The sequence below is a fragment of the Vanessa atalanta genome, chromosome 6, assembly GCF_905147765.1.
Source record: "Vanessa atalanta chromosome 6, ilVanAtal1.2, whole genome shotgun sequence".
In the NCBI taxonomy this organism is placed as follows: Eukaryota; Metazoa; Arthropoda; class Insecta; order Lepidoptera; family Nymphalidae; genus Vanessa; species Vanessa atalanta.
In genome coordinates, this window is record NC_061876.1 from 11,045,338 (window position 1) to 11,073,020 (window position 27,683).

Sequence of the window (27,683 nt, forward strand, 5' to 3'; positions counted from 1 at the left end):
CTTAAAAATATTCGGATTTCAATGAAAATATATGTAGAGAGAGGTTGCATTATCCAATACTTTTGCATTTCCTAGAGGAGTAAATTAAACACAATAAGATTATAACATCACTAACCTGAGTGGGATGATGTCTGTAAAGGTAGAGCTTGGTGCCTTGGAGAACCGCCCATACTTGCTTCCAGGATCTGTCACTTGCGCGCTGAAATAAATATCTTATTAGGAAATATTCTTTATACACATGACACATGGTTATTGTTACTTGTGTTTGCTTTATGTGCAGTGAAGTTATTAAGATTAATATGCTGAATGAATGCTAATTAAAATTTGAATGAATGCGAGAAAATTTGGAAAATAAATTCTCTAAAGTTCCTTTTTTACAGACTTTGACTCAGATCATTTTAACAGATGACTTAAAATTAATTACAACTTTTGTTATACGATTTAGGTGACAACAAAATAAATCCGTTACCTTTCCGTTGCTGACCACCATTTTGATTTGTACATTGCCTTGCACATCTGCTTCCAAAGATTCGGTACTCTCGGCCTCCTCTTCGCCTTTCTTCTCCGGACTAAACACGTAGAAGAATAATATTGTAATATTAAAATTCACATTCAATATAAGTATGTTGACAATTTCTTTATTGTTCTTTAATTCTGGAGCCAGCGAAACGAAATCGACCGCGAGACGATCTCTATGAAACTAACTAATACTTAAGCTGACAAAACATCTACAATTAAGAATATATTTCAAAATTGCAATGTCACACAAGTATAGCCGAAGCTTTATCAAATTTCGTCTACACCTGTGTTGTCTTCATTTATTTCTCGGTACTATGTTGATTTGTATATATGTTTTGTTTTGGTCGTAGCTTTATCGAAGATTTTGTCAGTCGGTTTTGTTTCGACCTTTAGCTCAGGTATTTGATTCTTAAAGATTCGGAAATAATCAGACAATTTGGAATATAAATTAAACTATTACCAAATACATTTAAATTCGTTCGAAATTTAAATCGTATATACTTACATACAGAATAGTCTAACATTAACCGTATCTTACTCATTAAAGCTATACTGAATGCAATACACTAACAACATTTAACAAAAACATGCTACACCTAAACAATGTTCGTATCCTCGACGTGTCATGCAATACAAAATCATGCAACGTTAAACAATTACTTATAAACTATATTTTATCTTAACAACTACGTCCAAAAAGCTCACAACGTACAATCATTAATTTGACCGGTTCATAAGACAGTTATTTAATGATTTTTTTAGTTATAAATACGGCTCTGCAATACGAGAAAATCTATTCGCTTGTTGCTTTTTTTTTAATCCAAATGGTTTATGATATTATAGGTGATTGTGATCTAGTGATGTAGACGGCTATGTACAATATTTCTACAAGTCTCAGACTCGTGAAAAGTTTTGCGGAAAAGGTAAGAGAGCGCCATCTATCATTCAAATGCTGTAAATAGTCACACATTTTTAAGCGTCATCTATGGGCGAGTAGCGAAACCGCGACGTCATGCGACGTACCGCACGGGGAGGGTGGCGTGAGGGTCGAATATTCGCAGCAGCGGTGTTATGTCTTCAGTGAAACGTGGAGGGCGCCATTTTCGGTAAGCACTGCGTTTTTTTACAAAACACAGATACAAAAAACTCAATAATGCACAATAACCCTTTCAATTTTAAATATGCATGTTCGATTGTTAGATTACACGTAAAATGGAATGAGGTTACTTAACTATTTAAAAAAAAATCTTAAACATAATTATATTATTTATCTATCTACAACAAACAATGTGATGTACATTTCAAAATAATACAAAAATGGGGTGCTTTACGGACCTTCTACATACAAAACACCTTACGGGTTAATGAGAATTTGTAATAGTTTTAATTATACTGAAAGTTAACTACTCAGGGTCTACTGGATAGATCTATTATGATAACATACACATTTCACTTATACCTGCCATAAATTAAACTACGTACTACCCATAACCAGTCTATATTGTTATGTATAGAGTTTCTTAATTTTAAAGTTAATTTATGTATATATCACATGTTTGCCGTGACTTAGAATGGAGTAAATTTGTTGTATTAAGGAAAGAATAATAAATCAATGCTTGTTTGTTTATAATTTTTTCTTATAATCTCTCCATTTAATTCTGTCTGGCTGCTTTTTTGTAACCGTGTCTTTGAATTTAATTAAATATAACATCATAATATTTTTAATATTGTAGTGCTTGAAAATATAAAAAAAGAGTCGTCTCGTATCTGACGTTTTAGAAAATTTATAAAACGTTTTATTTCAAGGGAATAATAAAAAGAACAAAGACAGCCCTAATATATTTTTAAGGCTAATGCAAGTCTTCGCCATTAATATTAGTTAATAATCTTTTTTGGCAGATATAAACGACATTCCTAAACATAATTATGAAATTTATTGTATATACCTTCTCAGAGCAAGATGGTCGGCATCGGGTTCAACATCACTGTCTAAGTGAAGTCGATCACCCCAAGTTGCTTTCAAATAGGAAACCCTGCGCATAGCACGTTCCTCTTCTGCTAATGAAAAAAAATTGCCCCATTAAAAAAACTCTTAGCAAGTCCGGGAGTATACTTCTTTTGATGAAAATTTTAAGTATTTACTGACCTCCCAGTTGCGCATCTTTCTTCTGTCGTCTTGTCACCAAATCATCAGCAAAACCTGTCGATGAATATTAAAGTTAATACACCATCAGCAGCAGATTGCATTCAGTTAATATATTAAACATCGAGTATCACGAACGGTTAGTCGGCATTAGTAGCACACGTAGAAGCACACACATCGCATTCCGTTAATGATGCTATCAGCGAAGAAGGTGGGTTAGATCCACAATGCTCCCTCCCTTATGATTTCCTGGTACTTATTTTTGGGTATAAGCCATGCAAGGTACATACATCTTCGTTAATATTTTTACCAATCTTTTTCTTCTAGCTAAGAGTTTTATTAGATTTTTTTTTTGAGTATTTGATGAGCATAATCGTAGAACGAAAAAAATGGTTTTCAGTGTAATGTAATAATGGCAGTGACCCGTCTAGAGATAGCACTCCAGTTTGTAAGTCGATTAGTAATGCTGGGATCGAAAGCTGGTTGCAGTTCGCGAGGGAGGGAGCTAGAGGAAGTCGAGGCAGTCGCAGGCGAGTCTGCTGGACCTGAGTCGGCGGGCGTGGTGGGCGTGGGCGAGGCCGAGGTGGAGGCCGAGGGGGAGGGCGGCGCGAGGCTCAGCTGCGTCGGCCTCTGCGGGCCCTCGCCCGGCAGCGACACGCGGTTCATCGCCTCCATCTGTTCTCTGTTCAGCCCCATTCGTCTCTTCGCGTGACTGCCATCTTGGAGCGGAACATGCCATTAGAGCCTCCGCGTTACCGCCGTGTAGCATTTTGCGGCTCGTAATAAACCGCCGATCGCTAAGCGTTGCGATGCCAGAGCGATACTTATCACCGGAAGATGGCGCTAACATTTTATTTCTGAATGTCTCATATATTTTACTTCATCTAGTCGTATAACAAAGGTTACTAATGCTTACGATAATAAAATGTAACGCCATCTAAGAATAACCCAAGTTTAGTGAACATTTGTAATTTTGCATAACTTTTCGTTTACTTTTAATATATTTATAATGTGGCATAGAGTGAAAATGCAGCAAAGCATATGTGATTAAAAATATAATTCCTGTCTCCTGAAATACGATTTACTTACCAAAAAACGATGAACCATTTTATAACGGAACTACGGACAAAGAACTAAATGTTTCGCTGAAACTTTCATTCATTTGGTGAATGTCGTGTGTATAAAATGAAATGTCTCACCTGTGGCATGATGTCTTCTAATGGATAATCCTTCACTACCGGTACTATTTGACCTTGTTCGCATTTGAACCTTTTCTGTTTCTAAAAAAATACATTAATCTTACTAAAACTAATTCAAATCGAAAACTATAATATAAGCATGACATCTACGGGATAACTAATGAGTGTTTTCCTATTTTCTTTGTATACTATCTAGATATAATTTTTGGAAAATTAAGATACTAACCGGGCATGTATCCTTCTGGTGGGGGACAATGGAGGTGTTTGCTGCCGGTGATCATTAACTGATTTCCTGATAGACTCCCGCCGAGGAGTGGTGACTCTTGCTCTAAATCTGGTAACATGCAATTTATATTTAGACATTTGGTATCAAAGAGATTAATTTACCGGTAGTATATTAATTAGGTTGATCTTACTAATATTATAAATGCGACAGAAAGAGAGATAGAGAGTCAGAGAGTAGTATACTTCGACATCGTTTAATCGATCATGAAAAGTATAATAATATGAGTTAAATGAAAATAAAAAAAGGCTACAAACGTACTTATAACTCGCCACTAGATGGCGCTGCTTTGCTTTTTAATTATTTAAATGATCGTTATAATAATTAGTATAAAGACGCAGTCAGGTAGTACAAAATACGAATTAAATATTAATATTTAATTAATAATTATAAAGAAATAATACATGTAAACTAACCATGCTGAGGTTGTACATCCAGTGACCTGGCTTCTCTTCTAACTGTTCGTGTTTCGAACTCCTTCCTTCTCAGAGCTACGCTCGGCTCTAATCTCGTGGTTGAAAGGCGGGCGAGTTCACTTCGCGCGACTTCCGTTCGCCTCTCGCCCACTCCACGCGCTTCTTCCAGCTGTCTTGTGCGCGCCGTGACCAACTGGAGCTCAGGTACTGGGTATCTGAAACGTTAAATATTACGAGTCATATTAACGATAAGAGTTTGTGATTATTATAAACACATTTTATTCATTTATTTTGAAGGCTTATGAAAGATAGTAAGAAGTATTATAAAGGATAGTTAGAACTGGACTTTTCCTAGATACATTGCAGGCACTAATTACGTTTAAAACCCTTCGCATACCGTCAATGGGCAGTTGAACGTTATCAGTATATACAGTATCCATTACCTAAACACAGAAATATAATGTTACTGTTTTCCAGTAAAATATTTTTTGGATGGGTCCAACGCCAAGACAGGTCTTCCACTATTTTGTGTAAATTTTAAAAGGACGTTGATTTGGACGAAGTATTAATTTATAGATTTGTATCAAGAACGGTCAAAGTCGGTAATAGTTACACTTACCTATTATCTTGATTACTAGATGAAGCGTTTTCTTCTCTGAACTCTATAGATGATCCGTTGCTTAATGTTCCGACGTTCGTACTCTGAGCGTTCGGCGAGGTTTCGTGTATCTTGGACAACGTTGCTACGAATTGACTTTTATCTTGTTTTAATCTATTTTTATCATTATGTGTTCCATTCAATTCTCCGTAGCCACTGTATGTCCCACTGTCTACGCTCGTAGCGCATTCTTCTTTTCTCTGTTCCTGGTTCTGCTGCTGGTGAAGCGGTGGTGGTGGGGAACCTGCTAGCGGTGGGGAAGAAGCGGGAGGAGGCCAAGCTGGCTTCTGTAGTTTCTGTGGCCTGGCATAGAACTCCTTCTGCTTAATCGGCGGTGGGGCGTCTGGGGTGACCCATCCGGTAGGTTGACTCGGACGTCTGAGGAAGGCCTCCTTCTGCTCGAGACTCTTTCGTATTCGGGAGAGGATAATCGAGTCGTCCAGCTCTCGGCCTGTGAGTGTCGAATTCGAATCAAAGGACCCGAGACTGTCTTTGCTCTCCGCTGCTGATGATGGTAGAGAAGCGTCAGATTCTCTTCTGCTGTAAACCGTAGATTACATATTAATAATTATCACAATATGATTTGGTACATGAAGTATAGACAGACATAAAGGTGTTGTTACTTATAAATAAATTTAAATGAATATGCCATTACTTATAAAGTCTCCTAAATTTCTTACCCATCATGTAATAGATAATGTTGCGTAGTTGGTAGTCGCGGTCCATCGTATCTAGATGGCGGCGCTACCGTCGCGTATTCTGGATCCTCGCGATGCCTCGAGGGTGCTTGAGGAGCTGGCAGAGCCGGCAGTCGTGGCCGTCTGTAAGCGTCGAACAGACGAGACTCGTGTTCCGTCACCGCCGGCATATCGATCGGACGTTGATTTGTCTCTGGGTTGTATGCCGCTTCACTAAAATACTGGAAATAAAAAACAGCCATTAGAATCTAGGTGACAATAATTAAATTTCTTTATAATAAATAAATATATATAATAAATTTTAATAAATAGATTTTACTACTTTCTGCTAACTTTCTTAGAAGATAATAATCTTATGCATTGTTTTAAATCGTCTGATAAGCTATGACCTCGTATATAGGCCATCCAATTTTTTGTATAATAAAATTACCCTTTGCAACAAATCGTGATCCCGGGGCACAACAGTGAGCCTGAGCGTCCTGGGCTCCCTCTGCGCTAGCTGCACGACCCTCGCGTAGGGCGCACGCGACCTGCCGCAGGCGACCGGCTCGCCGTTGACGGCCAGCACGCGGTCGCCGGCGCGCAGGCCCGCCGCCGCCGCCGGTCCGCCTGGCCGTACCGACCTTACGAAGATCGTGTCCATTGGCGCGCCGACAGCGCCAACGGCCAGATGACGCGCATCTTCATATAATTCCTGTAGTATTCAAATACATGTTTATATTATCTGAAAATTTTACTTTAACTATTTCATTATTTTTATTCAATAAATTATTATGTTAAATTGAGAATCTTATATTAGAGATTTATACATAGAGTATTTATAATTTAGTGTATATATTTACTTACTGTATTTACCTGTAACGACTCCGGTGGGTAAACAACAAGATGTCTTAATGTAAAACCGAAGCCGTGCCGCGCGTCCGGCCGTTGAATAACGATAGTTCGTGGCGCGGAGCAATGCGAGGCTGGTGGCGCTGAAGCAGCTGTTGGAGGTGGCAAAGCTATCGGCGGAGCGTGAACAATCGGTGGTGGCTGAAACCAAAAACATTTATTATTGAATCTTTCCGAGTTTACTAACGTCAGCACTAACACTATTTACAAGGGATGGTTGTATTCATATGCCAAAAATAACCTAAAAAAAAAAATTGTTTCATAGATCATGATGTATTAAGAAGCGCTCGTAAGTAGTTACTAGCGCAAGAAATAATTTACAACGCAGAACCAGATTGTGAGTGTCACGACAACTATTCTATAGAACGACTAGTGGCCGGACGTCATAACTATCTAAGGAGCTTGCCTGTGGAGTTGTCAATAAAAAGTCGTAGAGCCTTAGACGTTTTATCAAAGTATGGATACAGGGAGTGAATTATCCTGGATGAGCTTACTTAGTAACAGGAAAATCGTTAAGCTAAAGAAATAGTTATCTCAGGCTTCAGTTTGATAAAATATTTTAATAGAAATTTATTGATTCCGTAATATAGAAATAAACTAAGCAGTATGTTCGTGTTATGGGAAGCCTTTTCAATTGGCGCTGCTTTAATATAAGTAAGGCAGACGATGGCACGTTACGCACGTCTGATTGCGAGCAGCCCACGCTCTGTCGCCGGTTCTGTGATTACAAGTGCAAGTTTACGACAGATTTATGAGTCTAATCCTTGAATGATATATTATACTTGATTAGTAACGAATTTAATTTATAACTTGCAATGTTTTCTGTTTAACTCAAAATCAAAAATGGTTTTGTAAAAACACATTTAAAACTTAAATTTAAATCATCGAATAATTAAGTTCATAATTCTTTAACCTATGCTGACATACGCTGTCACTGATTTGTTTTCAATGTTACTGGAAACCCCATGACTGGAATAAGCCTAGTATCAGGTTTCTAACATAAGGCCCTTATAAGTTAACCAGATTTTCTGTCCACGTTCCCTTCCGGCTTCATAAGGCTGCCGTTTTTTTCCCTCGCATCTTCGTTAAGTATTCCTTTTCGTTATTTGAAACCTTTTCAATTAGAATTCATACATTACGTAAACCGATAGAATTCGTTATAACATTTTGTATAACAAGATTATATAAACTCATCACAACCAGCTTTTTCCAAGACGAGAAAATTTAGAAAGAACTTCCTGATTTAATCGTATTAGCGATTACGTCGTCGATATGACGTAATCAAAACTATCATCAGCCTGAAATAATTAAATTATGGTTTATTATAAACATTATATGTTATGCCAATGATGATAGTCAATATTTATGTGAGGAGTGAGGTCAAGTCATTATATTATCCTGTGATTTAGGATCATCAGAGTTCCTACGTGAAGTCGCGCAATTCTGTTTACTAATAAAATATGAACTTAATTATTAAGAATATAGAGTAACATATCGCATGAACAATTTTCTCGAGTTATTATAGTCGCTACTGGACGGTGCCGTGATTCGTTAACAGCTTTATAGATGCGGTTAATATTGTATTCCAAGGTTTAATTAAAGGAGAGTTGTTCGTCTATGACAGCCTGCGGTTACTGACAGTGTAAGTATTATTTAATGGCGGTCTTCACGCTGCTTAATAGTAGATTGAAAGCGCTGTGATCATTGGAAAACTATTAAATTAAGGATCGTGGGTATAATTATATTTTATTGAAACAATTCAATAAAATATAATTATATGGCGACCTCCGTGGTCGGGTAATATGTACACCGATTTTCATGGGTACGCCACTCCGAGGTCCCGGGTTCGATTCCTGGCCGAGTCGATGTAGAAAAAGTTCATTAGTTTTCTATGTTGTCTTGGGTCTGGGTGTATGTGGTACCGTCGTTACTTCTGATTTTCCATAATACAAGTGCTTTAGCTACTTATATTGAGATTAGAGTAATGTATGTAATGTGTTTATGTGATTTGTCCAATATTTATTATTTATTTATTTATTATATAATCATCGATAATTGATTTCTCGTACGTTAAAGACATATACGTCTTAAATGTTTATTCTACCAGACTGATATGATAATTATTACGATTTGATTGCTGTCACTCTTTCTCATGTTATAGCATGCTTCAAATAATGCATGAGACATACAGTATACTCGTAATAATAGGCATAAGATAGCATGTATTTATTATGAAAATAATACTTTGAGTAATACTAGAGCGAGAAGAAGGTTCGAACGACCTTTAGGTAGCCCATTTAATCTCAATGTACAATTTAATTGATCTGATAGATATAACTTTTTAATCTTTTCCTCAAATATATTAAGATATTTTAACGCATTGATATTTACTTAAGACTTTATGCCTTTTTATTTAAACTAAAATAATAACACTACAGCGTCATTGAGTTTGAAGTTCTTAAAATAGACTATTCATTCAGTTCTCTGCGTTATCTCTTCAAGTACTAAACCGATTAAGCAAATGAGCTTTCAACGGTCCATTAATCTAACTAGCAAAATAATCTCTACTTCGTCCGGTAAACTTCGTTACAATATTTTTTATCAATAAACAAGCCGTTGTATTTTAGGTAAACAATATAATAACTTTAAATTTGAATTAAATATACTTGGGCGTTTGGTTGGGTTATAGCTCGTATAGTTAGGTACCACTCTCTCATCAGATATTCTACCGCCAAATAATTAGTATTGTTGCGTTCCTGTTTAAATGGGGATTGAGCCAGTAATTGAGCCAGTGATTGTAGTTATACTACAGGCACAGGAGACATAATATCTTAGTTCTCAAGCTTGGTGACGCATTGGCGACGGTGATCACTCACCATCAGATGGCTCGTTTGCCCGTCCGCCTACATATATCATAAAAATCTGCCATGCCTATTGAATTTATATAGCACGTTATTTAATTAATTTAATATTTAATATTAACTGAATATTTTTGTAAACACTTGTACAGATCAATAAACCAATATAGAAGAGGAAGCTTTCGCCCAGCAGTGGGACATTTAATAACTGTTACAGACAAATATAAAAGATTGTATTAAATGTACGTAGGCTGACTATTAGCGCAAAAAAAATAGGTTAAGCTACTCCGCGGCGTCCCGTTACCTTCTCAACGTTTTTATCAGAGCAACAGCCCTGACAGCACCCTAAGTGCCTCGTAAAAAGTTATCGCCCTCTATTTTGCGGTATAAATATTTACGAGTACTAAATGTCCGGCATTTCATACCAGTATAAGTATCGCACTCGCCTACCGGAACCACTTTCTTTGATGTTAACTCTTTTTTACCTCGGCGGAAGAGTTGAGTGCACTTACGCTCAGCCGTAAATCCCGACAAGTTTTTACAACTTTAATTTTAATTACGTCTGCGAATTTATGTACGTAAATTTTTACGATCGTTCGAAATGTAATTATATATATTTCAGCAAATAAATAATTAAAAAGAAGTTGTTAATCCGTAGTTATATATGTGTGAATTAATCATTTAAAATTTATATCGATATACGACTTCATTTAATTTTACACATTTTTATAGCTCGCCAATGAAAGCTTAATCCTGATACAAACACGCAAGACATAAACTACGATACAGTCCCTTTAAATTTGTGGAAAAAAACCTTCTTCGGCACATGTATATGAAAAATAAGAGGTTCATATTATTTATTTAAGCTCACGTGCACTTATGAGAAGTAAAGGCGGTCAAACTGTACGTTTGAGTGCCTTACTTTATTCTTAGGCTTCAATAAAAAGCAAGGTTGAATGCCTCGTGTAGAAGGGTTTGTACTCTCTAGAGTGTCGTGTCGTGACTAACCCCGGACACAAAAAAGTACGCGACTCCTAGCCTTGGTTTTAACATTCAATATAAATTTATATATTTTATGCAAAAGATATTGAGTCTATATATAATTCGTCACACATAAATAAAGATTTATGTAGGTATAGATATCTTTCAAAATGAGTTACTGTACCTACTGTTATGGGTAGTGTACTGTATTGTTATGGAGAGCTGTTTTTAAAAATCTAATATATCTTTCTACTACTTTTTTAATGTCAAGTTGTTTTCAAGTTTTCAAGTGTCAACTATTATAATTCAGATCTACATTTTTTTATTAATTATATTTGCTCATATACCTTTGATATCGGAATACATTTATACAAAATCTATCCCGGTGTTCGGCATATGTCTTTGATATTGTTGTTCCTTTATTTGTTAGTCTGTCGATAGCACATCGAAAACAAATTAATAATCGCTTCAACAACTATTGAAACAAAATTTACAAAAATAATAATAAGACCTTGAGAATATGGCTAGGACTTATTTTGTTAAAGTTATCGTTGCATCTCTTTAAAACACGTACATGTCACGTAGTTGTGCTATGAGTAGTTTTTACAAAATTATGATCGTAATCACAGATATTATCTGCATCAAGGTTACAATTTATTTCATAAGATCATAAGGTTAAGTTGATTTTTAATTTTATTCGATGATAAAAAATAATATTCGACACTGTCTAACGTTATCAAGACGATAATAAGGCTGTAGAGGCGAGTGGCCTAGTTATTGAATAAAAAACAAGGTTTGAATGTAATACGTAAGTGAGAATAGTTTTTATAAAGGTCTATATCTTACGAAGCGAGGTTATGCTTTCAAAATTATTCTTTTAAAATGTCTTATGTTCCTAGTTTACTAAAGTAGTTTTTCCCATAGCCAAGCAATAATCAATAAATTTAACATTCTTTAAAAGTACAAATACTATGTTTCAGTAACGTACCTTATTACTTACTACTATAGTTCTACTACAGTTTTTACTATGAGTGATACATATACGATAAAATCGTGTACTTGCATCAGAAGTAGAATTATAATGCCAAAAAGTATTAAAATCAGTTCGGAAATTGAGCCCTAACAGATAAGACATGTACACATGCATTTATTATATTAGTATAATATCATCATCAGACATCAATATTTTAACAAGAGCGCCAAATTAGACTTTATATAAGATCCAATAATAACACCATCAGAGTTTATGCGCTTCGTCACTTTGTAACATTTTCCGTATTATAACAAAAAAAAATAACCGTAAATAAAAACAAATACCTATTGTTTCAAAAATAGTTTTAAATTAAAAGTCTGAAGTTAGATCAATTTACTGATAAGTGATAAAGTCGATTGCTTACATCTAGGAGAAAACAGATGGGAAAACAGTGACAGGTCAAACTGGAATTTTATCTAGGCTCCGTTGAGATAGCCGATCTGAGTAAGAGTTCACTGATCTGATCTATTGCATTTGAAGCAATCAATGTAAGCATGTATAGAGAGGAAAACGCGCATTGTATAATTTAATACGTTGTAATTCAAAACACATTTATGGGGCTTAGATGGGTAGCAGCATCGAAATAAATGGACACGGGGATCTTAACGGAAAATGCTCAATAAAGTTTGTACAACATCATTAAGTTTTGATGTACGTATGTACGTGATTTTTACTTTTGTTTATAATTCTATATAAAGAATCAAGAGGAACCTTGCATATTATATCGTTAATGCTCCGCCACCCTTGAGGAATTAGATCTTACGTCCCTTGTGCCTGGAGTTACACTGGCTCACTCACCCTTCAAATCGGAACACAGTACTGAGTACAGCTGTTTGGCTAAACAGAATATAAGATGAGCGAGTGCTACTCAGACCAGCTTGCACAGAGCCCTACCACCAAGTAATCACAATCGTATATATATATTAGAACCCATTAGAGTCGCAATTATGAGTAAGACTTCCAAAATGTCTTCATAATTTGGCCGTCAGTTCGTTACAAAAAGCGCCGACATGCAATAAATAGGATACGGAAATGGTGACCAGTTAATAAGCATATAAACATTAACATTAACTACCGATTTCAATCGAGTTGGTAATATACGTTCAATAGCTGCAATTAAGGCTAATAAAAACAATATTAACAATTGTTGTAATTCTTAAAATCCCTCATAAAAGTGTAATAAAAGAGATCTTTTAATATTTAAGTAACATCGAAGGACAAGGTTTTACTTTCATTTTTATATGCATTTACTCAAGAGGCCGGAAAACTTACTTTACCTATCAATGAAATACAAAACAACTAACGAACTTAATATATTTACGAAAATTTCATATGAAATTGGTTTAAATATTTATAGTTAGGTTAGTTTAGTATGGTTTTCATCATCAACAGATTTCCACTTAAAAATTAAAATCATTAATACTAAATCTCGCAATAAACGCCAAGTGCTAAACGAACAATTTCCTAGACATTGAGCTCGACGTTGAAAAGTGGCCGGTTTCCCGTAGTTAAATCAATCGAGCGATTATGCCGCCTCTAATTGATTAGCGCACGCTATCGATACACCGGTATTTGTGTTTTGTAACTTAATCCCGACACTATCTCCGTGATCTCTGTGGTAAATCGATTGGAACTAAGACCCTGATAGGGTATCTTAAAATAGCAGCCGTTTAGAAATAAGGGTTAGAATATTTTCTATTGCACTCAACGAGTTTCTTAAGGTGCTATGTAATCATTAAAAATACTTCAATAGAATAATGAAGATTATTTCAAGATAATAAAAAAATTATTCAACCATATTAGCATTGTCACTTTACAAGAATACATTTATGATAAGCTTCTGAATGTTGGTTATACTAAGAAGAACTGCCAAGACGATCGGCAATTTTTTATTAAAAATCCTACATACTTATATTAAATAAATTCAATCAATTTTGCTGAATAAAAGTCAACACATAAATCATCAAGTATTACGATCGAAAAGTTTCGATACAGCACTATTCTAAGCCGTATTCAATGGAATTGTATCAGAAGATTTACAATTCAATAACAAATCAGATATGTCTCGGAGCGTTGGACGCCAATAAAGCACTAAGAGCGAAACACACGTAAGACAACCGAACGAAACAACTTGAGATTTATATCGAACGCAATAATGTAAATCTTGGCCCTTAATTAACTTTCCCGCATCTCATTACTACCGCTAACGACAATGCAAGCGAAGTTAACAAACTACGATAACTGCAAAACTCTTGCTATTATTTCCACTGACGTTGTATAAGCATGAAGGCTTACAAGAAACGTTATAGGATTAAAGAATTAGAGGATTACTTACGAAGAAAAGGAAGGCTTAGAAGGATTATTTGCAGGCTTCAGACATCGATGATTGAGCAATACTAACAGCGGCGTGAACAAATTTCTTAGATAAGATAAGCAAATATAAAGAGACTAATTAAACTATACAGAAATCATTACGGTTACATAGTCATCATTAATCATTCTTGAGAGCTACATCATCGATAAATTAATCTCATACTCGTATGTAGTCCGTTCCACCGTATACCGTTGAGATCATTATCATACTATTGAGATTCTCGTATAGATCTTACATTAGCAATATTCAATAGCTATTTTGTCATCCGTCAATTAACACGTATGATTACACTGATCATTATTTTATTTGAGTAACAATGTAAAACCGACAAAAAAAGTGAAAATTACCGCTATGAAATTGAACACTTATCACATTACGATAACTTATCGTCTATCCGTCATTTCATTTACACCGGTAGAACTTTGTCAAGGCCTAGAATAACTGCTGCGTGAGTAACCACTCATTAGCAGCCTGTAAAATCCCCACTGCTGGGCTAAGGCCTCCTCTCCCTTTGAGGAGAAGGTTTGGAGCATATTCCACCACGGTGCTCCAATGCGGGTTGGTGGAATACACATGTGGCAGAATTTCCTTGAAATTAGACACATCCAGGTTTCCTCACGATGTTTTCGTTCACCGCTGAGCACGAGATGAATTATAAACACAAATTAAGTACATGAAAATTCAGAAGTGCCTGCCTGGGACTCATCGCTTGAACCCGAAATCATCGGTTAAGATGCACGCGTTCTAATCTCGGCCATCTCGGCTCGTAAGTAACACTCAGCAGTTATTCTGCTACCAAAACCGTACTTTGTGTTACTGTGTTCTCATAATGACATTATATCTCAGACCTTAACTGGCGACATATTTATGGTGCATAGTATATATATTTTTAGAATACCAGTGTCTATGACCGGTTTTGACCATTTACGATCAGGTGACAAATAAATAAAATAATGACAATTCACTCACATCTATTGTCAGACATGTGAAACATTAAAAAGTGGAGGACTGTCTAAGATTTTGTTGACATCATTAAAGTCATTGGTTGTAATAAATAATGGCTTTTGAATACAAGAATAGAAAGCACGTATAAAATAATTAATAAACTTGTTAATTTTTGTTGTTGTTGAACAAAAAGTGTTAACGGTACCGTCCGTGGGTTAATAGCGTGTTATTCATATTTAACCTTCGACCTTCGCGGGGTTTAGCTTGTCAGTTATATGTTAAAAGTTTAGAGTTAATTATTGCCACTTCATTTACATATTGTGTCAACTGTCAATAACATTATTCGCTAGGGACTTAATTTGTGCTTTTGTATGTCTTTTTTAGGAATTATTGTTTATTTCTTTTTTATTTTAAGAATAGTAAAGAATAAAAGAAATTTATTTTACTAATACTTTGCACAAAGTTCTAACTAAATGCGTAACAGAATTGAGCTTTAAATTATGATGTAGGGCAATGAGTGTGAAAAGGTGGCCTTATTGCTTCCAGCAATCTTTCTCAGACGAAATCTAGTATACGAACAAACATATTTCCTAATGTCAATTTTGAAGTCATTAGTAATTCTTTTTTTTATCCTATAAGTAAATGTAAAACCTGTGATAAAAATGGAGTGGACTGGACTCTTAGCCTTTTAGGGCTCATTATAGAACCTAGGACTTCTACAGCAAATGGTCAGTTTATTATTGAGCTATTAAGGATTATGAGCCCTTTTGATATTCATCTCGGTTATTCTTACTTCGATTTCGATTCGCTTTAGACGTTTTATTGACGATGACGATATATTTTTTTCAACCGTTAACTTTGTAAACGAGTCATGTAAAACCCAACAATTTCCCGTCAAACAAGCCATAACTTTCCATTTCGTCCAATCCGCTGCGACATTTCAATACCACTCTCTCTGGATTGGCTCATCGTTATTCACGGTAATGACCGTTTCAGTGACATTCAGATTTAACAGTTTAGTATATGTAAATCTGTAATAAAACCGAAAGTAAACATGTAATGTTGAACGATCTATTTTTTTTACTTTCTCCAATAAATTTAATACTAATAGAGTATCATATATAAGAATCTTATCTATAGAATTATAATAATAAAGATACAATAACTATAAACTATTATAATAATAATGCATTCGAGAAATCATGCTCAAACAAGTCCAGAACCGAGTGAGCGGAGAGTATATATTACTATTAAGAATCGGTTCTTTCAATAAAGTATTTAAATAGGAACATTTTGAATAAGTTAAAGTTTGATTAAACTGGTATGTTGTTATATCGAGAAAAAGTTTCAAACAACTTACTCACACCATGAAAAAAAATGCATTTCCAGCGAAAAGGCAAGAAACAAAACATATAGTGTACGTTCATCCCATCAAGTCCTGACCTTATAAAGATTTTCTAACAAAATATTCACTCCAGTGTACACAACTCCTTACATGAGTATCATTACTGTCATGTATTTTTAATAAAATATTTAAAGTTCACTAATTAAAACTTACTTCGATATCATAATCATCTGTCGACTCCTAACAAGCTGTATTCAATACTCTTTCACAAACGGAACCGTAACAAGCACACGAATCTCTGACGTCATTGACAGTTATCTTATTTATCGGTCGCGGGTTGGTATAAAAACGACGATACGTAAACGACTGTCAATTATTACAATGTTAGCGGTCGAACTACGTCGGACAAGTCGGTTTAGTTTCGTCAGTGTCTATCACAGTGATTTATGATTGCGGTAGAGTTTCCAAACGATACTCGCCATTGTATACTGAATTAGGAGCGAAGAAATTTCGACACGTTAATTGTTAAGTTTTAGCGATCATTATTTGTACAAATGAACGTGATCGCAATACTGCGAGGCATTAATTAATGCTACAAAAATTACAAAATAAACAAATGCCTGAGGCGCTCCTTTTAATTAATTCAAAGTTTGTAACTATGTATTACGATAATATTTAAAATAAACAGTTACAACAAAATTGAAGTGTATTGCAGTGGAAGGAAGCCTTCGTGTATACACGCAGACATAAGGTAAAGCCCGCAGTAATAAGGCGATAATCCTTATAAGTGACTGCAGATCCTTTTACTTCTTCGAATGACGCAAGTATCGAGTATCGATGTCTTTATTAATAGTATATATTATGAGAAAACTATATAAATGTTAAAAGTGGTTTTATGAACACAAATAAACAAAAAAAGGGAAAACTCTACTTAAATAAAACATTTATAAAACTAAATATTCTTTATTTAAGTAGGTTTTGTCTTGTTTGATGTTACAGTATTAAATTAAATGTATGTAAGTCTACCATCGGTTCGGAATGAAAATTGTAGCGAAAAGAACCGACAAGGATTATTTTCCGCCATATTACAAAATAAACACATTATGGCAGCTATTTTCCGCTAAATTTAGCTGTTTAAAAGCCTTCGTCGCTGTTAAGTAACATTGGGATCAATCCTGCGTACAACATTAACATATGCTTTAATACCCTTAAGCGACGTTCAAATTGGTGCCTTAATACAAAATCGCTTTAAAGCGACGTCGCAATTGCCCCGATACTGCAACTGTCAGATGCTCTGTGAGATCGAGAAAGTCATCCAAAACGATCGTGTTTTGCTGAATATATTTAAATGGAATAAAAGTTCGAAAACGTTTTATATAATAATAAATAAATATAAAATAATAATATCTGTTGATTTATTTTACGAAAACAAAAATAAGTATTGCAAAATATATTTAAACATTTGTTTTTAAACAACGCCATAATTTTTGTTTTGACACATTCTTTACGACTCGTTCAACTTTATGGATCGTACACGATTTTAAAATACTTCTTGCTCTTTATCTTTTAAACGAAACTTAAACAACTGTGGGTATTTTACGCGATATTCATTCGTAATCATTCACTCATAAGGAAGGACTTTTAACTATTTGTTAATTAAATGTAGTCCTGTTACTCTTTCCGATATTCAAAATGTATAATTGCATTCATTTCCCGGCAATGAATCATGTAGCGACGCGGGAGCGCATCCAGTGTGCCGATTTCGAAAATAGACCAAGTTGACACATAAATAATATTAGCCGGATCGTAAATACTGGGCGTCCAGCTATGTCTAAATTGGCGTGAATGACGTGAACGCTTAAGGCGGGAAACATCATTACAAGTTTTATTTTAACTGTCTGACATCGGAATGACGAAATTACACGTTTCGTTTATAAAAAAATGTAATTCTTCAAAGGAATTGTTTTTGATAGGTGAGCTCTACGGAATGGTTTTAAAAGATTCATCAGTTTAGGATGATTTATATGGAAGTTCGTGGTTATGAGTACGAGAAAATTAATTGTTAAATCTGTTTGGAACTGTGACCCAATAAAAGGATTAAATAAAATATGAAAATTAGGCTGTAGGCAAAGCAGCTTATCAAAATAACTCACACTAGAAAATTCGGTGGGTTTCTGTATGTAAATGTTATCATAGCCCGATCAGTGGTATATATGGTACTACACGGCTTACAATAAAAGAATGAGAAAGTATTTTATTTCACACAAGTGTATGCAATTCAAATGACACGGAATCTGTCGGTCTTAAATGAACCAACAGCCTTCGGTTCAAGAATCTAGTCCAGGCGTGAACTATGTAATTCGTTTGTTTTGCCCACAGGCTTGCTCGTTAAGACGTAACCTACTATATGTTGATGTTGCGGAATAATCTGACCAAATCATTAGCTAAGTTTATAAAAGAATAACTCATTCAACAAAAACTGTGAAAATAAACTCTAAACTCACCGCAGAACACGAAAGTATAATGTCAGGATGTGATGCGACATTGACAATAATAATAATAATAAGGATCCGCGGATCAAAATATGGTATCACCGTAAGTCGTTTTTTAACAGTTCAAGAGTGAGATACGAAGTGAATTCTTACAGAATGGTACAGCTGCTTTATGGAATTACGGCAACAGTAGTGTAAAAACTACAAGGTAGGAATAATTTAATCTATTATCTATCATTGTAAATATGCTGTGTGTGAGTGTGGTAGATGAAGAAACGAATGAAACGTGCCTGTGAGTGAGTGCCGGAAATGTGCGTTTTTATCGACGGATAAAAACGCACATTTCAGTTGCTTTTTTAGATTTATAAGTGGCGTCCTTTATTGCTTTGCATACCACGTCTTGAAATACACCAACTAATTTTAGACAACAATACAGATTATATTGCGTTCCTGTTCGAAGAGTGAATGAGATGGCGCAACTACTGGCACAAGCACATTAAGTTGGCAGAACGACTTAAGAAATGTTTTGTTATTCATAGTAAAGGCATGAGTGATCATTTACCATCAGAGTGCTGATTTGCATTTTTGCCTATTTACTATGAATAAGTAATTTAAGATATGAAGATTATTGCTACTTGGATACGTTTTTCGTCACTTATTAATTCATTTTGGTTTATTTTTAATTTTTCTTAATTGAGTTACAATGGTCTTACCAACATCGTTGTAATCTTGATGCCAACATCGAAATGATAAAATGGATTTACCTGGAACAATAAACAAAAATTAATAAATTACAGTAAATATATAAATTAAAATAAATTGAAAGCACTGACATAGACTGCATTGATATGTTATATTTTTTATGATCACACATGCTTAGGAATATAATCTAGCTCAAAATTGTGTAAGTCCGTAATTTTAATGTATGTACTAATTGTATTATGTTTGTGTACCTATGAATAAATAAATAAATTATAATTTGCTAGTACATTGTACAAGCAAAACTACCTTCATCGCTGTTGAGAAAATATTAAAGGAGGAACTAGCCTTGATATACGTCTGTTTGGTCAAATATTTGATGTATTTACTAATATTATAAACACGTCTGTTGAAAAATGAGCCATGTGTCATAGTATTTGTATATTCCCAAAACAGTAAACGTTTTGTTGCGATGCAATTCCAGGTATTCAAATCTGACAGTCAGCACAAATATTTGCCTCATTTGACTGCTTTGATGTATAAACAAAAGCCGACTATAAACATACATACGGATATTTGCATTATTTTCCGTATATAATAAATTTATATAATCAAATCAATCCTCCACACATCGCTGTGTTCATATATTTAATACAATTATGCGAGTTAAGTCATTTTACTTTTTTTTTAGTCATTATACGCTCACCTAGAACTAAATACGGACAAAAAACATTACTTTCGAAGGTGCTCAAATTTACAACAAACTTCCTAATCATATTCAAGAATGTTAAAACATAAATCATTTAAGAAAACAACTAAAATTACATATTCTTACCCAATATCAATGAAACATAATCGTGCTTTTAAAGGCACATTCAGTAACCAAACATCGATAGATTGACTACCATTATGCGACGGATCTTTTCGTTCTCTCTAATAACGTTGGTACTTAGTTTGTTATGCTAGTGCTTCAATGTAAAATAAAACTACCCACTTTAGAAAAATATGTTATTGTTGCTACCATCATATAAAGGAAACTGAACTAGGTATGTATATTTGGATTTCTTTGTACGCTAGTATTCGTCTTACAACATTCATGTTTTAAAAAGTCGACATTAAAAAATTGACCCTTTTATTACAAGTCTTACTAAATGTATGTCATATTTAAATATTCGTGACAAAAGCCAATGAGGCTTTCCTCAGTCTCGTTTTCTGTATTGCCATCATTAGGGTAATATATTCATAGCATGTCATTGAGAATAATTTCAAATAATTCCCTCTATTTATGTACTTGGAATGTTATTTCATTATGCGACTTCGTTAGGATAGTAAATATGAGAACTTACGGTCTGCTACTTTACATAAGCGGTAGAAAATGTTTTTTTTTTTTTAAGTATCCTTTTAATATCCATATTTATTGGTTTAAAACGAAATCTATATATAAACTAGGACTTTTTTTTTATGGCATTGGTTGGCGGACGAGCATATGGGCCACCTGATGCTAAGTGGTCACCACCGCCCATTGACAAAGGCGCTGTAAGAAATATTAACCATTCCTTACATCATCTATGCGCCACCAACCTTGGGAACTAAGATGTTATGTCCCTTGTGCCTGTGATTGCACTGGCTCACTCACCCTTCTAACCGGAACACAACAATACAGTGTACTGTTATTTGGCGGTAGAATATCTGATGAGTGGGTGGTACCTACCCAGACGGGCTTGCACAAAGCCCTACCACCAAGTATAACTATAGGATATATATAATTCTATAACCAATACAATAGCAGATTTGATATACTGATGATTAGAAGTCTTTATATAATATATTTCATGTAAATATTTCTTGGTTTCTTTTAAAAGTGACGCAATGATAAATTGTTTATTATAAAAATAACATAAAATTTAATAATATAATAAATAAATAATCTATTCTATTTTTAAAAAGCAATTAATGCTTAATTCATATTCCTTGATTAACGCTAAAAGTAAAATTACCTAAACTATACAGCAAATGTTGCATCTCGAGAAATCGCATTAAAAATTACATAATGTACGTTATATACCGGCTTTTAGTCTACTTAAAGGTAATGTTAACAACTATTCTGCAATAAAACGAGCGAACAGTACACAAGAACTCGCTTAGTCTAACACACGTTTTAAAGCGAGTTTTGATGTTTTCAAGACCTTTAAACTCGGCATTCAGACGAGCTTATGGTTAATTAGGTAAATTCTATCTATCTGGGTCAAACATGACATTTGGTATCCTTCGACTGCGTCTCCCACCGACAAGAGACGCGGTCTATGGTTTTGTTTTTGACAAAACAATTTTTACTGTTCTACGATATATTTTTTTTAGTCTGAGTTACTTCACACTTTTGAGGAGCATCTTTATACAATATATAGTCACATAGGCCATATCATGGTAAGTTGTTGCCGCTGTCCATAGACATTGGCGCTGCAAAGCTTGGGAAGCAAGTTAAGTCCCTTGCGCCTGTAATTACACTGGCCCACTCATCTTACAAACCGGAACAATACTGAGTGTTGTTGTATTCTACTGATACAATATGTGTGTATATGCCCAGAATAGCTTGCAGTAAGCCTTATTACCAAGTAAATTTACTATTTTATTGCATGCCGGTAAAAGAAACAAATCGTTTACGTAAATTCGATAGTAAAATTGCAAATGGATAGCCGCAATATCGTCGCGAAACGGTCTCAGAGCCCTTGACAGCTGTAAATCAACGGGATGTCTTATTTTAGCGTTCGATGATCTATGTTTGTCGTCTAGTCGTTACTCATAATTAGTCGTGCCAACTGTTACTCAATACTGATGCACTGGCATCTAGCAACGTCTCTCGGGAAGTCCGCCTACTCGGCCGATCAGACGATCTGTTGAATCGTCATTTGTCACTTTCAATAGTTCTGAAAGTAAATATAACAAACTAATGTCCGGCGAGCGATGCAATAGCTTACTATTACTTTATTTTTTTCTTTTACTTTATTTACCGTTACTTTTGTAAACAATTGTCAGATAAAACTGGCGCTTCAGTTAGTAATTGTACTTATATTATTGATTAGACGATGAACGTGCTAACAAAAATTATACAAAGTTTCAACGCATATAATACGAAAAAAATCAAGCGTGTTTTAAAGATTACAAGTGAGATACGAAACGAGTTATTCGATGAAAATATAATAATTTCTGCACATAAAATTTGACTGTTTGGTTGAGATCTAAATAGCCAGTATAATTCATTGAAATATTTTCACTAGATGGAGCTAATTGTGTGATTATCTCGGTGTATAGATGGATATCTATTATGCACTCAATTATTTCGCTAAATAGCAATACTTTGTTCATAAAGAACATACATACATCTTAGTGCCCATGGTTGTTGGTCAGAAAAGCACTTTTAAATTTGTACATTATGCAGATTAAACCTTAATCCTAATCTTGTATCCAATTATTTATTGTTGCTTGCAAATCTACTCCTATCAGCATCACAACAATCAAATGAATTTAAAAATGGAACATGATATTATTTTCATATGAATATCAACAATTAAACGAAACCAAATAAAATCTTATCATACATAATTATAATATAAGATGAATTGTAATGATATGATTAATTTCATTTTTTGTCGTCTTGTTGACATAATTCTTTTCTCAATGACCTCCATCATTCAGATAAGTTGCCGAGACTGCTGTGTCGTCAAGAAGTTAGTTTAATGAACGAATATCCTATATTAATGTTGAATAGCCCTCGGGTGGAATGCGGAATGGCTCTCGGCAATTGACATTATCCACTTAGGAGCTTCTGTTGATCCATTTATTCAAGAGCGGTTCAAGTCAAGAGCGATGACAGGCCGCTTGTATTGTAACGATGTTTGGACATTATCCTTATATAATATATATATATATATATATATATATATATGTGTGTATAAATATAATTGATATTGGTATATCTGTTTGATTAATAGACTTTGGATACTGCTCGACTGGGCACTTTGAAATGATGGTTTTTTTATTGGACTATGTATCTCACCACCAAATGGCACTGAATATCTATTTCCGTACTACGTAGTGCCATTAAATATGCATAGTATGGCATCCATAATTACACGACATCGGGAATAATTTCTTAATTTATTTTGCATATTTGCAACTTATTTTGCTAGCATACAAATTTAAAACCACATTGGATCCTCCTTCCCAAAATATATCATGATTTTTTTAATATAAATGTTGATAACCATACAAAGACTGGACATACAATGACGTCTGCCAAGTTTACTTTCTATATAAAAAATAATAATAACGGGTATGCTGTTATAATATATAATTTTACAAATTATTGTTCACCCGTCTGTGGTATCACGCATAAAACTGAAAAGACTGACTAAAATTAATTAAATCTTGACACGATGATAGCCGGGGCCGTATTGCCTAAAGACAATTAAGGTATGAGCCCTGCATCACTAAATATATATATAGTTTTTATTCATTAAATTAAGATTCATCGTTTGAGTCAGCGTACATTAATTAAAAACAGAAGTGAAACGTCCTAAAACTTAATTTGTCCTTTGGTTCTTAATTCTATCATGTCCTGTAACAATTTATGATCTGAATTTTAATATTAGCTTCATTTCTATGTATTGAAGTCAGTATATAAACAAATCTAGGAATTAAATTTTTAATTATACTCCTATTATAATTCTAATTTGGCATCAATCATACTTAATATATTAGTAAAGGTAAATAATAATAATAGATAAACAAATGTATACCTGTAAATTACCACTGAAATAAGCCCATCAAAATCAAAAATCAAAATATCCTTTATTCAAGTTGAATAGAGTGGAACTAAATTTATGTGTAACCACATAATGTACATTATACAAGAAGTATGTAAGTATGCGCGATAAAAAAAAACTGACGATCATTATTGAAACTACACAGATCATTGAATTCCGGAAGTATCTTGAGGGACTTAAGACTAGCTCTATAAAAAAAATACCATCTCAGACCACGAACAAATTAACTTACGACGACGCATGTTGTACACGAATGTCGCAACCCGCAACATCAAATAAGCCAAACACTAATATAGCAACTACTTAGTTTCCATGTAATATGAAAGCCGAGACGTGTTGGATCTAGCGAAACTAATGAACGTTAGCTTTTAATGCCTTCGAGAGTTATTTATGCGTGTATTATCTAGGCAATACTTGTAGCTGTCTGCGGCTACGACTGAGTGTATTTCAAAAACAAGTCTACGACTAAAGATATAAATATTTACTGTGAACGTAAATCTTCAATTACCCAGATATCTGACGTGAGAACTGTGCAGTGACGGAGTAAGAATACAATTCACTGCCCCTCTCTCTCCCATGGGTGTCGTAAGAGGCGACTAAGGGACATCTGAGCGACCATCTGCTCATCTGGTGGTAGGATGTCAATCATCCGCCTGGCTTGTTACCACCGTACGCATGGTGAAACACTCGTGAAGTGGCTGCTTGCAGCCGCGTTTCGAGATCAGCCGGCGTACAGCCAGTGCCCGAGCGCGCATTGTCGCGATAAGTGTTGGTCCGGTGGATGTTGCTGTTGAACCAATGCTGGAGGAAAGTATATTGACCCGCCGGTCAGGGAGACCCGTAGAAACGGTTGTTCCGCTGGCCGCCCGTGGCAGAGTACAGGGGCCCAAGCGTTCCTAACCAGCTCGCGAGGCTGCCCCACCAGGCCACGCATAATCCCGGTGTGGACCGTCGTGCCGGTTGGTGACCGGACGGTGGGGTCCCGGCGGCCACTACCGGGAGGGTTCGGGGGCCCTTCCGCCCGGCGGGTCGGTTTATTTTCTCTTCTGGCAACTTATTGGGGAAACACAGCTCCACACTTTGACCGTCCTTATCGTGGCAACGCATCGCTCGCTTCACGTCTCTTCCTCTTTTTTCCCCCTATCCATGACAGTGCATAAAAGAAATGACGGTCGTACAGCGGTGCACACCCCCACCATTCCCACGCTGTTTGAGGTTGAGTTCGTTAACATCCGTGGACTCCACGCTAACCTCAATGCTGTCCACCACCATCTCGAGACAGCACGGCCAGCAATGTTGTTTCTGACGGAGACTCAAATACTCCGTCCTGTCGATACCAGCTACCTTAATTATCCCGGCTACATGCTTGAAGAATCCTTCAAAGCGAAAGCCGGAGTATGCTTGTTCGTCAGGACGGATGTTTGTTGTCACCGTCTGCGCTGCTTGGAGGACCCTTCCTTCTCCCTGTTAGTGGTACGTGTGGACTTGGTTCGTCAGAGTCGGGTCTACGTGTGCCTCTACAGATCCCACAATGGTGACTTGGAGACAAGCCGACTATTTGACCATCTTAGTCGGGTGGCAGATGCTGCGCAAGAGCAGTTTCCTAACGCGGAACTGGTGTTTTTGGGGGACTTTAACGCTCACCATGAATCATGGTTGAAGTCCTCCAAAACTGACCATGCAGGAAGGACTGCCCATGCTTTCGCTCTCACGCATGACTTGACCCAGTTGGTTGATCAGCCCACCAGGATCCCAGACATTGACGGGCAAGCGCCTTCCCTACTGGACCTTCTGCTGACTAGCCACCCGGTGGAATATCAGGTTGAGGTTCGGGCTCCACTTGGTTCTTCGGATCACTGCCTGATATCTACCAAAGTGCCACAGGCCAAGCTGCCGCCACCAACGGTAAGCAAACGTCGCATTTGGCACTATAAGTCGGCAGATTGGGACGGTTTGCGCGATTACTATGCGTCAGTCCCTTGGAAGGAGCGTTGCTTCAGTGAGAATGACCCGACAGCTAGCGCCGCTGCTATTGCTGGTGAGATCCTGTTGGGGATGGAATACTACATTCCTAACTCAGACCTCGCCAGTAAAGGTACGCGTAACCGTTGGTTCACTCGCGAATGTGCCGATGCTGTGTCTTCTAAGCAGGCGGCTTATCGCGCGTGGATCAATGGCTGCGTTAGTGGGGCATCTAACATTGACTCACTGAAAGCAACCTACAATAAAACTTCCAAGTCTTGTAGGAAGGCATACACAAGAGCGGATGCACAGCGCATTGCGCGGTTTGGCCATGACCTTATTTCACAACCTAGAGGCTCCCGTAGCTTCTGGCGTCTGACCAAATCTGTGCAAAGCAATTTCTGTCAACCTTCGCTGCCACCGCTCAGGTATCCGGACGGATCGCTAGCTCACAGTCCGCAGGAGAAAGCTGATCTTCTGGCAAAACTCTTTGCGGATAATTCCGTAATCAATGATTGTAGTGCGCTGCCACCAACAATTCCTTCATGTGGCTACACGATGCCTGACATCAAAATCAGGCAACGTGATGTACGTGCAGAGCTACAATCACTTGATGTGCGGAAAGCTAGCGGTCCCGATGGAATACCAGCCATAGTGCTGATGAAGTGTGCAGCGGAGCTGTCTCCTGTGTTAACGCGCCTGTTCCAGCTGTCTCTTTCTACAGGATGTGTGCCGGATTCTTGGAGAGAAGCTAATGTGCAAGCGGTTCCCAAAAAAGGGGATCGATCTGACCCGGCAAATTATCGGCCAATAGCTATCACCTCAGTTCTTTGTAAGGTGATGGAACGGATCTTAAACAACCAACTGATCCATTACCTAGAAGATCACTGTCTAATTAATGATCGTCAGTACGGGTTTCGACCAAAACGGTCCACAGGTGATCTTCTAGCGTACGTAACACACCTCTGGGGTGAAGCTATCGATAAGCGTGGAGAGTCGTTGGCCGTCAGCCTCGATATCTCCAAGGCTTTCGACAGAGTCTGGCACAGAAGTCTTCTCTCCAAGCTGCCGGCATACGGTCTGCCGGTTCAGCTCTGCACCTGGATTGCTAGCTTCCTACACAAGCGCAGCCTTCGCGTTCTAGTTGATGGTTGCGCTTCAAAATCCCATGTAGTGAATGCTGGAGTCCCCCAGGGGTCTGTGATATCCCCCACGCTCTTTCTTCTGCATATCAATGATATGCTCTCTCTCGGGAACATACATTGCTATGCAGATGACAGTACAGTGCACGGGGGATACCACGGACGCGCAGCGGCTGGACGGGCGGAAACTGAGGAGAGACGGAGGGATCTTGTTGTTGAGCT

General features: G+C 36.3%; 1 protein-coding gene across 6 annotated transcripts in view; it reads right to left on the reverse strand.

The window, feature by feature from the left end:
* LOC125064516 (rho GTPase-activating protein 21) overlaps positions 1 to 27,683 on the reverse strand; it is a 317,454-nt gene that overhangs the window by 68,496 nt on the left and 221,275 nt on the right. For 4 of the 6 annotated variants that reach the window (XM_047671607.1, XM_047671605.1, XM_047671606.1 and 1 more), the window contains 13 exons: positions 6,772 to 6,948; positions 6,347 to 6,610; positions 5,899 to 6,137; positions 5,180 to 5,758; positions 4,561 to 4,775; positions 4,088 to 4,195; positions 3,862 to 3,942; positions 3,208 to 3,381; positions 2,666 to 2,719; positions 2,466 to 2,574; positions 1,543 to 1,632; positions 470 to 569; positions 116 to 199 (listed from right to left, as the gene is read on the reverse strand). In XM_047671607.1, coding sequence (XP_047527563.1) covers positions 116 to 199; positions 470 to 569; positions 1,543 to 1,632; positions 2,466 to 2,574; positions 2,666 to 2,719; positions 3,208 to 3,381; positions 3,862 to 3,942; positions 4,088 to 4,195; positions 4,561 to 4,775; positions 5,180 to 5,758; positions 5,899 to 6,137; positions 6,347 to 6,610; positions 6,772 to 6,948 — 2,274 coding nt within the window. Of the gene's footprint in view, positions 1 to 115; positions 200 to 469; positions 570 to 1,542; positions 1,633 to 2,465; positions 2,578 to 2,665; positions 2,720 to 3,207; positions 3,382 to 3,861; positions 3,943 to 4,087; positions 4,196 to 4,560; positions 4,776 to 5,179; positions 5,759 to 5,898; positions 6,138 to 6,346; positions 6,611 to 6,762; positions 7,008 to 7,048; positions 7,116 to 27,683 lie in introns of those variants that run through there. The other 2 variants (XM_047671608.1, XM_047671610.1) reach the window with 2 other exon arrangements.